Source organism: Lepisosteus oculatus, chromosome 3 (assembly GCF_040954835.1).
Source record: "Lepisosteus oculatus isolate fLepOcu1 chromosome 3, fLepOcu1.hap2, whole genome shotgun sequence".
Taxonomy (NCBI): domain Eukaryota; kingdom Metazoa; phylum Chordata; class Actinopteri; order Semionotiformes; family Lepisosteidae; genus Lepisosteus; species Lepisosteus oculatus.
This window is the reverse complement of record NC_090698.1, coordinates 42,893,431-42,911,402: the sequence shown is the minus strand read 5'-3', so window position 1 is coordinate 42,911,402 and position 17,972 is coordinate 42,893,431. Positions and strand designations below refer to the sequence as shown.

Below are 17,972 nucleotides of genomic sequence, written 5' to 3'. Positions count from 1 at the left end.
TTTGGTAGCCATTTATTGCAAAATAATTCACAAATAGTACATTAAATACTTGTAGCACTTGGAACATTTTAATTTAGTCCTTATATTTCTGTTACACAGCATATGTACAGTATGGTCCAGACCAGGGCTTTTCAACAAGCAGAGTCCTCTAAGACTACCTTGGCAGTCTGCAGTTAAAAGGGAAGGCTTTTGCCCTAGGTTTAGTAATCTGTGAAATCTTTATGAACACAGTGGATCTGCTCTTGACCTATTTTGGAATTGTGAGCAATTTAATTGAAATAATTACAGACATAAGCTTAAGTTTGGCTCCCCCTATTGAGGGATATGTTTTGAAATAACTCAAAAAGCAATTTGGGTTAAATAGTGCGAATGGTCTCCTCTTGCTTTTAACCTTTTTATGTTCTAATCTCTGTTAGACTATATTCTTAAAATAAAAGGGTCAGAGGTCTTTTTTCCTCCTGTCAGCCAGCCAGGTTCGTTATACCACTGTTGTGTTTTGATCTTTGGCAAGACACATATTTAACAGCACATATTCCTGGGCACTATGATTGCTCTTGCCAACTCTCAGGGATGAGTGCTTATACCCTTGGTCTCCCCTTTTTATTTATTATTTCTATTGAAAATGAAAGAAAACATTCAGGAACTTGCAAATGTCAGTTTCCGTATTTATCTTTCAGATCTTATCTGTGATCTATATGGTGGGAAAGCTTATGACTAACAACTTATTTAGTGTTGATTACACAACATGTAATATATACTGTATAAACTGCATTAACTTATGACTGTTGAGAGCAAAAGCAGAAAAAATCATCAGTACCTTGAAAGATAAAATTAAAAAATGTTAGTGATGATTTGATTTTGCAATTAATTTTTGGATTGCTATCCTAAGAACTCAGTTATGAATTCCGAATAATGCCGTCAGGTGGGAAATACAGGTTTTGAGTACCAGGTCCTCGGTACATTGTACTGAAAGGCAGCCGGTATTTTTGCTCTGTTAGTGTTGCTGCTGTGGATTTAGAACCACATTTTCTATGAGATGTAACTTCCCATTTTGAGTCAAAGGGAACCGGGAATTAACTCTGTCGGACAGAGGCACTTGTCAAGTTAGCCGAGTCCCATGCCTCCAACTAAGGAAACACAACATACAGTAATGAATATTTTGCCAGGAGCCCGAGTTGTGTATTACAATAATAACCAAAAAAGAGTGTTTATAAAGTAGTGTCCAGGCTGTGATCCACAGAAGCCACAAATTATTCCTGAACAAGCAGAAGTGATCCCGTTTAAGATCAAATAACAGCAAACAGAGAAGGCATATTGATTCTTAAAGGCCAATATTTACTATGTAAATCACAGTTTTTCAGCCACAGGAGGATACAGTAAATGTAATAATTTATGTGTTCCTTAAGTGTGCTTATACAGGATATTCATTTTGTGCTCACAAAATACTGCTCACCCGAAGAACCTTACAAATGGCCTTCTAAGGTTCTGAGCAAATTTCTAGAAAAACAGATCTTCTGTCATAGTTTTGTTTTTGGAGGGTTAAAACCTTTTTTTCCTTTAAATCAGAAATTTCAGTAGATGTTTCCAAAAAGAGCACAGAAGGATTGAATACAGTAAATATACAACATACTGTATGCTGCATGTGTACTGCCACAACATTCAGTTTTAATGCACTCTTTTGCTTTTAATCCACCATTATAGGTGATTTAGGAGAGATACAAAAGTTCCCATTGACTGTTTTTATTGTGTTAGCTTTCTTCAGAACTTTAAAAATGAAGTTTTACAAGATGGTCTACTTGGCAAAACATCTTGATCCGTTAACATGGCCTAAATGAGATGCATATCAGTGAAGGAAGATTTTATCCCCTGTTCCTGAAACAAAGAGGTAATCATTGACGAATGCAAGTTAAAGAACAGTCAAGAACAGGCTTTATATAACATTTATCTTTCTCCTGGTATAGTAGCCAAGTGGTGATCCAGAAAACAGACTTTTTAGAGTGTTCTTTATTGTAATTGTCTAATGCTATCAAACTAAGGACTCAAACATTTCAATATATTGAAGAAAACTATTTTATAGAAGAATAATTTATCAAAAGTTGCATAACTATTATGTGAACTGTAAGTTGTTGAGCTAGTATCACAAAATATATATTAAATATTGTATTAAAATATGAATGAAAAATAGTAGCAAGCGTTTCAGTTTCTGATTGTGAAAATACACACAATATGCACATTATTAGTATCTTCTAGAAATTATAGTTAAAAAATGGACCCTGCAGAATTACTTTGAAGAGATCTGGCTTTAGGTTTTTTACACTACAACAAACATTCTACCCAATTAAAAATCTCTGAAAAAGTAATGATTATCCCGATTTTCAGAAAATTGCTGAACATTGATAACCTGTCGCGCTCAATTGCATTTTTGAGAATTGAGGGACACCTAGAGGACAAAAGGCGCACCTGCACACAAGTAGATTAATTTAATTAATTTCACTTCACCTAGTGCCCTGCAGATTAATCAGGGATGGTATATAGAACATATTTTAACTTATTGTATGTTACCAAATTGTTTAATTATACATTTGAGACATACACTATTATAGCATTATTGCAGCAACCATTATGTAAGCGAATGATACCTTTAAGACGAATGGTGAAGTATTGGCAAAAAATAAAGCTCCTTTATATTTAATTTTTTTCCCTGAAGAATCTTTGCTTTAAGCTTTGAACTAAAAAGTGGAGAAGGGTGGACCGTACTTCCAAAGGCAGCTTTTTCTTTTTCAGCTCTGCTGAAATGTGTTTTGGAAAGGCTTTCCCTGAATTGCTCCAGATTGCGAGTGGAATGCTTTCTTTTGTTCTTGTACAGCTGAAAATAAGTGTTTTTCTTCTCATAGAAATGTCTGGAATCGGAACCCAGCGTGCAAATTAAATACCTCTTCATTCATGGATGTGTCCCACACTGCTTATGCATAAAAGAATAATGATTAATTAATGCTGGCACAATCACTGCATATTGAGACACAAAATGTTTAGTTGGCAATATGTCCCAGGAGCCATGGGGACTAACAACCAACAGAGACTTTCATAATTCACTATAGTCCATCTGAATATGTTCATAACAATTTGGACACAGATCACAGCCTGCCTTCACTTAGATTGAAATGTAACTGTGAGAGTCTTTTCCTGTGCTTTGTGTAGCTGAAACACCATTTCCTCTGTTTTCTATTAGTGCAGATTGGATTCAATCATTTATGTTGAAGCTGACCACTACAGCTCAGTTAAATATTAAATTAGAGTGGTAATGTGCTATGTTACAAAATAAAGTATTCATAAAAACTGGCAGGCTGAGGCACAAGTACTTTTTCCATTGATATTCATTTAAAACCATAGTTAGCACTACAGGAACCAAGCTGTAATTATTGAGAGTTCTGTTTTGTTTCTGCTTCCTGTTTTGCTCTCATTGTGAAATATGTATTATTCCCTTTTCATCAAACTGCAGAATTCTACCTGCAGAGCCTCTGGAACTGCCAACAGAAACAACACAAAGAATGTAATAATGTAGGCAGGACTGCAGGCTTATTCCTGCAATTGCAGGGAGGTCACTAATTAATACTGTAGGTTAAGAAATGCAGTTTGTATATAAGGACCACTGTCATAATGGCTACAAAACAAAACCAGCTGGACCAGTTATACCTCTGGCTGATATCTTTATGTTATGAATACTTTTGAAAAAACACTTTTTTAGTGTTAAATGCCAGGAAGCCTGACCAAAATGCAAATTCTTCAAAGCCAGAAAAAAGGCAAATCTTTTATCCCTATATACTGTAACAAATGTTATCATTATACTTCTTAAGAACCTTGTAGCAGGGGAGTCATGGTCCAAAGAAGATAATGTATACTCACACCTGGTCCTGGTATTGGAGAGCCACAGAGTTTGTTAGTAGCCATTAGAAAATTAAATCATTGTTCATGGCTAAAATTATATCTAACTGCTTGTTTTATTTTTTTGTGTGACTTAAATGCTTCATATTATACTGTATATGATGTACAAGAAATTGTACAAGAAAATTAACACCCTGTTATGACTTTATTTTAAGGTATTGTCTCCCCAGAAAGAGACACTAGACTCAAAGTTTGAACTTAGGCAGAGATTTTTAATTTCTTTCATCAGTGTCATTTAAATTAAATTCAGATTCTTTCTTACAACACCAACCAACCAATACAGTACAGCTTTCCTTCTGAAAGGAAACATCTCTTGATTTCATTTCAGAATTGTAATTAACCTGCCTGTGAATTTGCAAGCTTTAAAAACCACCAAGATATACGGCACATACTGTTACTGAAAACATTTGAAATATTAACTCTGCAGTAATGTTTTAAATAATTATATTAATTTATGAAATATTCAAATTATAGTTTCAGTTTTTAAGGAGTAGGTCTTAGAATTGATACTATAAAATCAGATTTACATCTAAATTAAAAGGTGAGGCAGCATTTTGTTTTAGACTGTGGTTACACAGAAAAGGTTGACTGTATGTTATTAATAATTAATTAAGAAATTCATCAGACCTTAATGAAACCTAATATATATGTCAGTGTATTAAAATAACATTTAATGTAATCATCAACTGGTAGCATGGATTACCGAAATTAATATTGTACTTAAAGTTAAGTAAATGCATCCTTAGTTCACACTCTCAGACCAGGTTATGAAATCTCTGCCAAGACTGAAGACCAGTTGGTTATAAGACTGAATAGAACATACTGAACTGTTTTCTTGGAGTGTCAATAAATAAACCTTGAAAGAACTTTAAAAGCTATTATATTTGCAGCTACCAGAAGACATTTATGTAATTTAGCTGAGCATATTTTATTGCCAGTTAAAATAGCTAAGTTGTCTGAAAGAGGCACTATTCATTATTATGATTTTCCTAATTAAAGGAAGTTTTATTTCCACCTACATAACACACCGTCGTTGAGTTCTCCCTGTCACTTACACAAAGTACGTGTTCAGTTAGAAGTCTGTAACTGTCGCTTTCTTTTTGTTGACCTGTCCTTCAGAGCAGCTGAATGGCAGTGGGCTGAACTTGTACCTCCCAGCCAATCCCAGTGGGAGAAGAAAGGAGCAAAGTTGGTGTGAGGCTGCTGGTGATGAGCATCATGCTTGATCGACCCTCCCCAAAGCCCAAAGGGAATCAGGTTATGAAGGGACCAAGGAAAGTCATAGCCACAGTGGTCATCTGTGGAGATCCAGATGTTGAAGACCATAAATCCCCAAGTGGTGAGACAGTGACACTGGAGGATGAGAGGATCCACTGTGGTCCAGAATCCTACGCAAAAAAGCTCCCAGGCTGACAGATACTGAGTGACAAGGCTGAATGGCTCATAGTACTGGTGGTGGATGGCATGAAAGGTTCTGTAAAGCCATCCTATTTTGTGGTGCAGGAGATGCCACAGGTAGAACTGAAAGTCAAAGAGGATAGTGCAGCCTATGATGCCAAACACAAACTCAGCTAGACCAGGTGCATCTTTGGGCAGGGGTGTTGAGGGTCTCCAATACCACTGACCCACTGCTGCAGGAAAGATGTAGACCAGGTGGTTGTATGTGGTGACGCCCAGGGTTGTCCATATATTGTTCCAGGAAACTGACTTCTCTGGGTGGATCTTGTACTTGTTAATGCAATTCCACCTTGGGGCCAAGACATCCAGAAACGTGTAGAGAGCCACTGACAAGAAGTAGTTAGATACAGAGAGGACAATAGGAAAGAGAGGTGATCGCAAGGTGTCTTGATAATTACTGCGTAAGTAGTTCCAGAACGGCTGCAGTAGAGACTCTTCAGGGAGGTCGAAAGAGACATTTTCCACATGAAAGGCGTGAAAGGTGCCACAATAAATTGTCTGTAGTTTGTTGCATGTCATTTTCAAATATAATGATAGAAACCTAACTTTTAAACGTTTGTTTTATATGAAGCAATAGTAGTTCCAAGTCAGGATTCAATTCAAGTGGTTTACTCCTTCACTTCATCTTTTATATGCTCCTAGGCACCACCTCCTTGAGTGAAAGCGAAAGCTTATTTTAAATTCTTTTATTTCTGTTGGGAATGAGGCCAATGGCACTGGCTGAGCTACACCACTGACAATTTGGACTCAAACATAAGTATTTGTAAGGCATGGAATAATTCATTTTATTAACACAGTAATAAGTAGCATAATAAGATAGGCTCAACAAGGCTCTCAGCTGTTTTCAAGCTTGCATTACTCACATCAATTGTCAAGGTGAAGATTTGATATCAAAGGTTTCAATCCAAATATGAATATGACATTGTTGTGAGAGAACTCTACTTTGTACAGTAAATGTGGTCAACTTTAATTGCATTTTAGACATAAGTTAACATGTTTTTATTACTCTGTAATGTCTTAACTGTTCCAAACAAAACTTGTGCATTTACGTATAACTAACCAAGATTAACTTTTATACAGTCAACATGATTAGTCGTGATTAGTAAGAGAAGAAAGGAGAAAGGAAAGGATGGACCAGGCAGAGACCAGCGAGAGGTCGAAAGGAGCATGAATTAATGAGAGAAAGCCATGGAGGCAGAACAGAAGATGTCCCTGTAATTCTGGTTGTGACAAAGCACACAGTGTGAATCTCTGGAAAGCAGAAGTGGAAAGCCAGAGTAAGGAGGGGTTTCTTTAGCTGAGAGATGAAGAAGGAGATACAGTATGTGCCCATCTTTGGTATTAAATAGTAGAAATTTCAGTCAAGATTGCCATGTAGTAAATCATGCACTAATGTTTTTTAAGTAAGACAGCAGAGTGGAACAGTGGTTAGCATTGCATCCTTGTAGTGCTTGAGCCCTGTGTTCAATTCCTGGGATGTTATCTGCATGGAGTTTGTATGCCTGTTTCCATATGGGTTTCCTCCTGCAGTCCAAAATTGTACTGATTTAATTAGAAAATTGGTTTCATTGGCTTAGAAAATTGACCCTAGTGTGTGTCTGTCTGTGTGTGCACTGTGATGGACTGGCATCCTCTCTATTGGAAGTATAATCTTTATCTAGCATCCCATGATAATGTATAAGCATAACAAATGCAAGCAAGCAGTTAAGAAGTTCTTATTGTTTGTTGAGCAAACCTTCACAAATGTGTACCCAATGTGTTGATGCAGAAATATACATCAATTATTTTATTGCACTTCTGTAACCAAACTATTTTTATGCAGTCACTGAGCTTACCATTGCCAAAAAAGTACCCTGTTGGTTGCTATTGAGCTAATCCATCAATCTATCCATTTGCTAACTGCTTCTACCTATTCCAGGTTGTGGTCATTGAGCTAATATTGCAGGTACAGTAAAGGTATGTTTTATGTACATAACACAATTATATATACAGAAATCAAATGTAGTCAGTATTTTATTAAAATATATAAAAACAGCTTCATTGTCCAAAATGTCCCATAATGTAAGAGAATGTATTTTGAAATTTCCCATAAAATTAAAACAATATTACTCTATGTTCTTACCACTGTTGCCATACAGCTTTTAGGTACTGGTTTTCTTTCTGAACTGGAGCATTTTATGTGTGGAGTTTCCATGTTCTTTCTGGGTTTTTTGGAGCAGCCAAAAGGTTAATTGATGTCTCTAAAATGTACTTGGTTATGTACCCTTTGTTGAATGAAAACCCATTTAGGGTTCTCTTGCCCTGGCTCCAGGCTGACACAACAAAGATTAAGGGGCTTTCTGAGAGCTGCTGGTTGTTTTTTTGGTTTACTTCATGCCACCTATTGTACATAAGTAATTACATATTTGAAATGTAATGTTTGTTCTTCATTTGTCTTTCCCCAAACGTTTATTTTGTGAACCCTTCTAATAAATAATGGTTTACAGCGACCGGATGCTTCAAGGTAGTCCAAAGTAATATTAGACAAAGAACAATATTATTATTTTAAATTATATTTAACTATATACAGTACGCTTGGAAAACAGTATGTTTTGTGAATAAAGCATTTTACATATCTTAAGGAGCGACCTTCAAATTGAAGGTTTACCAATGTGGTCTGAAGGGTTGTAGTAATACACTGTGGCTGTGTTCCATCATCTTGTTACAAATGCTCAAAAGAATTAACGGTTTTGCTGAGAAAAAAAGACTGGCCTTACACACTTTGGGTTGACACAACATCATTTTTAATCTTTACAATATGTTGCGATTTACTGTAGGTTTGTGAAAATGGCAAAAGGAGGATATATTATAGGGGTGAAATATATACGGGGATGAAAGAACAGCAAAAACATTTTTGACACATCCAGAAGAGCTATTTTTCATTTTTGGTCAGCTGTAGCTTAATTTATTCCCTTAATTGAGGGAGAGTTAAGAATCTGAAACAGTTGAAGTTGTACAGCTGCTTAGGTGGTGTCATAGCAATAACCTGGACTTGAACATAAAGAAAACGAAAGAGCTAATAGTGGACTTTCGGAGACACAGGCCACACACTCACAGCCCACTCAGTATTGATGGAACGGAAGTGGAAACAGTCACCAGCTTTAGGTTTTTGGGAATTCACATCTCTAAAGATCTAACCTGGACTGTGAACACTGACTCTATCATGAAGAAGGCTCAGCAGCGCCTTTATTTCTTGAGGTGCCTCAAGCGATGGGGGATGCCAATACATGTGTTGGTGAACTTCTACCGCTGCACTATCGAGAGCGTCCTCACCAACGGGATCACCGTGTGGTATGGCAACACCTCTTCGCGAGAAAGAAAGGCACTGCAGAGAATGGTCAATATGGCCCAGAAGATCATCAGCTGCGGTCTCACCGAGATTAAACAGCTCTATGAGGACCGCTGCCGTGGTAGAATTCTATCACAGAGGACACTCACCACCCCGGGCATGAGCTCTTCACCCCACTGCCCTCAGGCAAGAGATATAAGAGCATACGGACACTTACCACTAGATTCTTCAATAGCTTCTATCCACAAGCAGTGAGACTGGCGAACACATTTAGCCATCCCCCTTGGACCACACCTACACCATCACCATCTACCTCTTTATGATTTCCTATCTATTGCACATCTCCAGTCATTGTTTACACGTCTGTATTGTTTACATTCAAACTGTCTACATGTTTACTTGCACATTGTCGATTGTTTGTTTGTACATTGTCTTGATGCACTGTTTGCACTTTGTTTTGTTTTTTACACTTGTTTTACAATCGAGAGACTTTCTGTAAGTAAGAATTCCATTCTACCAGTACCGGTTACGTATGGCAATAAAGTTCAAGTTCAAGTTCAAGTACAAAGCAGAAAAAGAACATAAAAAAGAATTACTGAGATGAGGAGGCTTTTGGGGTCATCTTCATTATTTGGTTGTTATTATCCTTTCTGCTATTAATTTTCAGAAAAGACCTCCTCTTCTCTGTACTGCATACTGCTAATTTAATTTTCACTTTGATTGCTGAAAGTTGAAAACAACCTTGTTAATGTTGTTTTTCTGACTGAGTAGTAAATGCAGGGATACTCATCCAAGGTCACAGATTTCAATACTTCAAAAATGTTTTGTAGTAAGGAAGGAATTAACGGATGGAGGTGGAGGTTATGGAAAATTGTACAATAATTAAATCATGTAACCAATTCTACATTCTGTTGTTTAAGAAATGCAAACAAACTTAAAAATAATTTTCAAAGAACAAAAACCAGAAGACACAGTGTCCTGCAAGAACAAAGATACTGCTGCTGACACAGGGTAAAAAAATTTGGACTACATGCAAAATGATCACAGGCATTATCGAATAATATGTAGTTATAATGTAAGTATGCAATTAAAAAGTTTTGCATTCTTCTTTTTTTTCTGAAAGTATCTGCAAACACAATTTTGCTGTCACTTTTGAAATGTAGTGGACATCTGGTTTGCTCAGAAAGCTGCGGTGAAATTGTGTACAAATGTTAGGCAGCTCTGTACAAGCCACATACAATACAGTATCTCCACCACAGCTTGCCTGTGTTTTTTCTGCAGCCACATTGTGGTGTCTTTTGTTTGCACTTTATCTCTGCTCAGGTAACACTTCAGAATGGTCCATTCTTCGGTGTTTATTTCAGTTGATTTAAAATGTTACGGGCTGATGTCTATTGTCTTCCCTGTTGGAGCTGATGAAAGACCCACATTGTGTGTACAGTTTCTATCATTATAATGTCTCCTGCAGCATTCAATTTTTAACACGACACAGGGAGCACAGAGTTTCTGCACCAACCCTAGGAGACACATCCTACACTGACAGTACTGCAATACTGTACAAACACAGACAATTCCCACCCTACCCACTGCACAGCTCAGCCAGCTGTGTGCCACTGTTTGGGAAATCCTGGTGCCACCCTGAGACACACTTAGGACTTTTATTGGATCCCAATAACTTGTAAAGCAATCAGAAGGTCCATGTTTGATCTGGGCTTGTGCAATTGTGTATGGATTTCAGTAGTTTCATGATTTTCAGATTGGTGAAGATATAAAAATAGACATCACTGCATCCTCCAGGTCTTTGGCTGTCTTTCTACTATATAATATTTATATATTATATAAACGTGCAATGACCTAGGAGAATAAAATGAGTATAAAAGAGTGGGGGCATAATGCCTTTCTCAATCAATTTACTGGCCTGATGTTGCTTGTTCGCCAAATATTTGACTGTATTCTAAAACAGAATCACCTGCTCCTGTTCCTCACATAAAAACATATTCTTTTTCATTTTTTATTCTTATACACTGTAAATCAGCCTCCTCAGAATCTTTTTTATAACTTGTACACATATAGTACTGTATATGTGTACGTGTACTGTTTGAATGTATTCACTCACCATGCAACAATATCTGGTTTTGAAACAAAGGAACTTAAGCCCACATGGTTAAGAAACAACAGCAGTTAGACTTTCCTAAGTTCTTTCACAATGTGAAACGTTAGCCTGTGGACAGTTCTTCTCACCCTAGGAGAATGTAAACCAACCACCATAGTAACGTATCATCCTTTTTTCAACAAATTCACAAAGAACTTATTAACAGGAAAATGACAACTTATTTTTTGCTGTAGATGCACTGATATTTTATTGAATGGATATGACATGATTAACATTTGTGATCAACAGGCTTAAAAAAAACAGGTGCTCTACTTCGAAAGTCACAGGCTAGCAATGTGTATGGCCACCACTGGAAGCAATACAAGATGTGATGCTTTTTTCAGCTGGTTATAGATTCTGTCTCATTCCTCCCATAAAGCCTGGACAGGCAAGTGCAAAGTTCCCTGGACTTTGAGCCCTAGAAGCCACACGGCACCTCAAGTATGAGAAGTAGGGCATCCATGGCATAACTGTCACATTCGTATCTTGCAAGGAAGCTGCTGTTGCTCAAGCAGCATGTGTATGTGTGTTGACATGCTGGATTGTTTCCAAGTGATGATGAGCCCACAGGAAGAGTAGTGAATGAGGTCTCAGGAGCTGATCGATATGTAGCCTTGTGTTGTCAGGTTGCAATTAGTAACTGCAAGCAGGGTTCTGTAGTATCCTATCACTCCAGTCGAGGCCATCACAATTGGTCCCCATGTCAGTTGGTTTGTTATACACAACATTTAGCCTGCTGCAGTCATGTTAATCTTCTTCTTCGTCTCTGAACAGGACTTAGCTCCACTGCTGGTGAGTCCCCCTCAGATGACTTAGTTCAGCCTTCAACATAGCATTGGCATAAAAAATGCTTCTCCCGACAAGTGACAAATTGGTTCTCTGTGTTTTTTTTCACGAGAAATTCAGCAAGTTACATACTTTAGACTTACAGTTCTCTGATAAGCTGGTAATGTAACTTACAGCTGTGAGGATGTTTTAAGGATTTATGATGTTTCTCCAGTGGGTGCTGTGCATTGCAGTAGTTTACTAAAAATCTGTCAGAATCTACACAGGTCAGATTTGTGAAGAAAAATGCAAAGGGCCTAGCAAGAGGAGTGTGCTCTTGACAATGATTCCCATTTCTGGTAATGGGGGGAACCACCGTGACTTGTGGTTTTCATCACTTCTCTATCAGAAGATATTTTAAATTATTTTTTTAACATTTGAATGGCATTTGTAATTAGTATCAAATATGTACCAATTCTGAGTTTCAGATTTTCAGAAATGTCCTCATTCGTGTTGCCTGAAAGGTCATCAATTTGGCGCTGACACAAGGAAACCAAAATCATTGTGGGAGAGTGTGGTAAAGTGGCTTTCCCACCTGTGTCTCATCGTCAGTTGGCCAACTGGTAAGAGCTGTTTAGTAAAAACTAATGTCAGGCAAGATGAGGAAATGCTTAATGCTTTGTGTGTTGAATCTGTAGGAAACTGTAAGATTGAAATTGATTTTGATTTTTAAACTCCAAAAATATCAAATTGCAGGTGGAATTAAGGAAAATGCAAGTGTTTGAGTGATAACTGGTTAATGGAGAGAAAATAGAGACAGATTAAGGCTCTGATTGGTGTGATGTAAATAATGCAATACCATAGAGATCTGTACTAGGACTATTCTTCCTCAGTTTTATTCATGCTCTAGATTCTTGTATATTGTAATTAGTAAAATTCAAAAGTCAATTCTGGAATCAAAAACACACTGTAAAAGCAGCAAATTAAATTTAAAAATGATTCGTATTATATGCAGGACAGTGCAAACATGTGGAAGATGTTTATTGTAAACAAGTGCAGGGTATAAGATGTAATCAGCTAAATCTATAGATACAAAATGGGAAACTCTGAGCCTGAATGGGCTACTTATAAAAAAAAAGGCATCATCTTCCAATCTACACAATGCAGAAAAGCAATAAAAAGGTTAGCACAATGTTAAGAAATGAAGTTAAAATGTAGAATTTTAATCAATGGATGTTAAAATTGTTCAATGCACTAGTAAGACCACATTAGCAAAACAGTGTGCAGGTTTGGTCAATTCATTACAAAAACAGCACTGCATTTGTTCTAGAGAAGAACACATTCTTCCATTTTAGATGCATTACCTGTGTTTAGAAACATCTTGCACTGCTCAAAGAACTTTATTTAGTCTTTAACAGAGAAGACTAAAGAGATCTGATTCAATTATTCAATATCCTCATAGGCATTGACATAATCAACACAATGATACAATAGTGAAACATGGAACAAGAGGACACAAGTGTGAACTACATGGAATTGCAGTTAAAACTGAGAGTAGGAGGCCCATCTTTAAACAAAGGGTTGTGGGAGTATGGAACAAGTTACCCAGCCATTTTGTTTTGCTTCTTTTAATACATAATAAATTAATCTTTTAATAAATAGCTGGATTAGATTTTCAGATCGGTTAGCTACCAGCTTCCAAGAGACTAGATGGCCTCCTCTCTTAGGTTACTGTTTTTATATAAAAATGCATAAGATGTACAGTATAAGTTTTTGTGCACATTTTACCGTACTCAAATGACATCAAAGACTTAAGATACAGAAAACATGATCCTCCAAAGAAAATTATCTTAATTGCGCTTATTGTTTGGATAAGAAGTGAAAGCAGCAGTTTTCATAGCTTTTCAATTGCTAATTACAAAAACATCCATAAAGCTGGACTCCGGGACTGGATTTTGCTGTGCTTGTTGCATAACAATTTTAAGAAAATTCACCTGTCAAAAACTGAACATTGCAAATACAGAATGCCTCTTCCAATGCTGCTAATAAAGAAAGTGGGAAGATGCACGGATTCGAGAGTTACTTGCACATTATTCCTGAATTATGTTGTTCGTCATACAACACAAGAAGTGTTGCTGTACTGTTGTCCTCATATAGATTACATTACATATTTTATATTGAAGTAATGGTATCATTCGTATTACAGTTGTAGAAAAAAATATAAACAGCACCTATAAAAAACAGACTTAATTTATTGTGTTCTTAGTATTTGTAAACCAGGCTTTTAGTAATGTTGTTGTACAGTACATATACTTATGATAAAAAATGCGTTTCAGGTATGTTACAAGGTTACCTCTGAAGGAATCAAAATAGGTGTGCAGTTTGATTTCTCCCATTTTCAATTGCTAGAATGGCAAGGTTGGGAAAATGTGCTCTTCTTGTCTGCCATGGCTGGTGAGCAGCTGTGGTCAGAATGGGTGCCACACAGCCAGTCCCAGTGAGAGAAGAAGGGCTCGAAATTTGTCATTGGTTTCTGATGGTGGGTGTCATGCTTCACAGAGCCTCCCCACAGTCCAAACGGGATCCAGTTATGCAGAGACCAGGGGAAGTCGTAACCACTGTGATCATCCACTGAGATCCAGATGTTGAACACCATGAAGGCGTAGCCTGTGAGGATATGGCACTGGAGAATTATGGGGTCAATGGTCGTCCAGAAGCCAACACTGACCAGCTCCCAAGCAGACATGTACTGGGTAACCCAGCAGAAAGGTTGAAAGTATTCATGGTGGATGGCATGGAATGTCACGTAAAGCCATTGGATCTTGTGGTGAATCATGTGCCAGAAGTAATATTGGAAATCAAAGAGTAGTGTGCAACCCAGAATTCCCATGGTGAACTCCAGCACTGTCGGTGCCTTTTCTTCCAATGGCAGAGGTGGCCTCCAGTACCACTGGGCAGCAGCTGCAGGAAAGACAAAAACCACGTGATTGTAAACAGTGAGCCAGATCGCCTTCAGGATGCTCTGCAGCTTTACTGGCTGGTCAGGGTGAATCCTGTAACTGTTAATCCCTGGAACCACCAGTGAGAGACTATCCAGGGTCATGTAGAGGAGGCAAGCCATAAAGTATGTGGACACTGAAATGATCACAGGAAAGAGAGGAGATCTTAACACCTCCTGGTGGTTTGTCCGAAGGTAAGTCCACAGAGGCTGAAGTAAAGATTCTTCTGGTATGAACCCAACTATCTTTTGCTCAGTCATATAGTCAAGATATGGACCTAATAATGTAATAGGACACAAGCTTGCCATTTTGTTTGATATTTTGAGAAATTAATTTGTCTTCAGAGGTGTATGACTTCTATATTTTCTTTCTTAGTTTAGAGTCGCTCTTCCAGGTTTCTTTCTGTCTGCTGACTATTTGGGAAATCCTCTCATTTTATACACTTTGTGGTTCCTGCAACATCTTTCTTCACTGAAATGAGTTAACTTTGCTCAATTTTGTTGCATCATGTGTACTTATTAAACTGTTTTCAAATGGTGGTTTGTGGTGCATTACTGGTTCCCCAGGTTTCAAGTGGTGCGTTTGTTCATATTGCAGTGTTGCTGTTAACTTTTAAGAATTGTGCTTCTGCTAATGAGTGCATAGAAGAGAGAAGTCAAGTTTTCTAGTGCATCTTTTCAAAATGTGAAACATTAGTAGGAATTTGAAACTTAAATATAAACTAAAACATGTGAATAATTCTAATGAACATATACTGTAGCATTGCCAAGGGACAACACAAATTTTAAAATATCAGTTAAACTACTTTATTTTTATTACTACTTTTGTGAAATATTCAATCTGGTTTAGTACTGTGAATCTGTAACTCAGAATGTACTAAGGTTAGAAACTAATGTACTAAGAAAGACAGGTTAGAAACATTAAACCTTTAATCAGGATCACATGAGTCTATGGAGACTGTTAATAGAAGTGCTTAAAATGCTAAGCCAAGCCAAACCAGTGGACAATTTCAGGACCAGAGGCTAGCCAAGGACCTGAAAACACAAGTGGATTCTAAGGGATAATATTCAGGATTTATATCAGGAAGCATTAGTTTTCATAAAAGGTTGTTGGTTTAATTCTGAGGGATTCAGTTAACCTGAATTGAAATTTGAGCTATATGCAGTAGGATAGAATAGTCCTAGTAAGACCATCTTTTGTACTCAAGACCTAAGACTTCTAATAGAGTGTAACTGAAAAGAATTGCAGATACTTTTCTCAAAGAACATTAGAAACACAAAAATGCCAAACTGAAGAAATTCATGTGGGCTGTCTTTATCCTTAGCAATGACTTAAGTTCTCAGCAGAATTGAAGGACAAAAAAGCAACACAGATCACAGTCAAGACAAGGCTACACTTTATCCTCTCTGATGAACACTACTGATATTTGAGCTGCTTGTATCTGAATCCAAACCTTAAAAGAAAGGAACCTCAGGAAAAATAAACTCTTGTTAACAACTGATTCTGTTGTATAGTTGTGTAATGTGTTTCTTACATACATTTTCTTTATTTCACATTGTACTACATTATTGCATTTTTAGGTTATGGTTCATCAAAATATTGTGGCATATTTGAGAAATATCATTTCTTTGCTTATGTATTATTGTGGAGTGTTGGCAACTTGTGTGTAGGTGTACGTTGTTCTGTGTTATAACAATAACCTTTTCCAGTATTAGAATGTGCTTAGTAATGCCTAGCAATGGCAGGAACTGCAAACTAAAGTGACAGACTGCAGCAATGGATGACTGAAGTGCTCTGGTAAATCACTTAACAATCCCTCAATGTTTTGACTATTTATTAATAACACTACCACTGAAGACGGTTTTATCTTTGTGATATCAATGTTTATATTTACAATAATCATTGATAAAAATGATGTAAAATGAACATAACACCACGTTTTGTTTCATCTTATCAGGTTTTGTCAATATAATTGTTAGTATATCACATTTGAAATAACAGCTTATATGCAAATTCAGACTGTAGACAACATAAATTGCTATTGCATATTTTTTATATAGAAAGACAGAGTCAGAATAACAACAGTGTGCTTGAATGGGTGCTTTATTTAAGAGCTCCCACCATACATTCCCACAATTCCACCACCTCACAGATAGGTTTTGACAGTATAAGTGCAATATCTCTAAATATGATGTCTTCCATTAAGTCCATGGCAAAAAAAAACCTTTATCATATTCATCAGTTACATAAAACACTCCACCAGGCTCATTTGTTGCCACTTCAGGTCCACAAAATTCCAATGGTTAACTATGAAGACATTTCCAGGCATCCAAATGATTTTATGTGGACAGAGTCCTGCAGTCATCCTTCTTATGTATGGGCTGCTTCTTCCTAGAACTTCGTGTGCTTTTGCCACTGAGTGTGAAACATGGGTCTACTCTTCCTTCCTGGACATTATCTAATTTTGAAGAGTTTTTCTTGGTTTAACATCTCATTATATAAGCAGCTAATCTTACAGGAAGGCTGTCTTCAGCCAGGCTGACAGCAATCAATGTTTGTTACTTAAACAAGGCTTTAACATGTTATCATGTCTTCTTGTCTGAGTCAAAACCATGAATGCACTCACATTCTTTGAATAAGCAAAAAACGTTTTATGCAACTGAAGCATACTTTTATAAGAACCTCGTGTAACAAGCATTAAAAGAAGTTAAGCAAACAGAAAAATAATAGAATAAATGTGTGTTACTGCAGTAATGTTTTCTGTTCATAAATATGATCTGACAAAACTGTCCTCTGTTGTAGTACCACCTTACAACACCAAGGGGCAGACAATCACCTTATTGGGAATCTAAAGACACTGGGGGGTATGTTATTTACAAAGCTTCAGTTGACAAGCCTGTCAAAGATGTGTTTTTGTTATATCTTATTCAGCTTATTTCACAGGACCTGACAGGCTAAATATAGTAAAAAATGTAATGTCTATAATGTTATAAAGTCGGAGTTCAAACAGAATCTAAACACAAATGATAGGAAAAACAATAAGATCAGAAGTATTAGGCCACATACAGTACATATGCATGCTTACTGTAGCTCCCAAATGTAGGCAGACATGCAGATTCAAATTCTTTTAATTTTCCTAGGAAGCTCTAACATACGGTATATACTGTATAGTATTAATTTGGAGTTACATCACAATATAAAAAGAAAAGGAGTAACTGAACTGGCTCCCAAATTAATTTGGACCAAATGATGTAGCATTTGTAATAATGGAAAATCCAACCCCACCAGAAATGTGGCTGATTAGCATAGAAAGATGAGGCTCGTGTTG

The 17,972-nt window shown here is 36.9% G+C and overlaps 2 protein-coding genes across 2 annotated transcripts; both read right to left on the bottom strand.

Moving 5' to 3' along the window:
- Positions 1-4,133: 4,133 nt before the first annotated feature.
- Positions 4,134-5,985, bottom strand: LOC102698265 (cholesterol 25-hydroxylase-like protein 2). Its single transcript, XM_006626767.3, has one exon. The coding sequence runs from the start codon at positions 5,917-5,919 to the stop codon at positions 5,011-5,013; it is 909 nt and encodes a 302-aa protein (XP_006626830.1). The 5' UTR covers positions 5,920-5,985; the 3' UTR covers positions 4,134-5,010.
- A 6,675-nt stretch (positions 5,986-12,660) lies between these two features.
- LOC102698466 (cholesterol 25-hydroxylase-like protein 2) lies at positions 12,661-15,033 on the bottom strand. Its single transcript, XM_015364418.2, has one exon. The coding sequence runs from the start codon at positions 14,950-14,952 to the stop codon at positions 14,044-14,046; it is 909 nt and encodes a 302-aa protein (XP_015219904.1). The 5' UTR covers positions 14,953-15,033; the 3' UTR covers positions 12,661-14,043.
- Between the last annotated feature and the right edge of the window lie 2,939 nt (positions 15,034-17,972).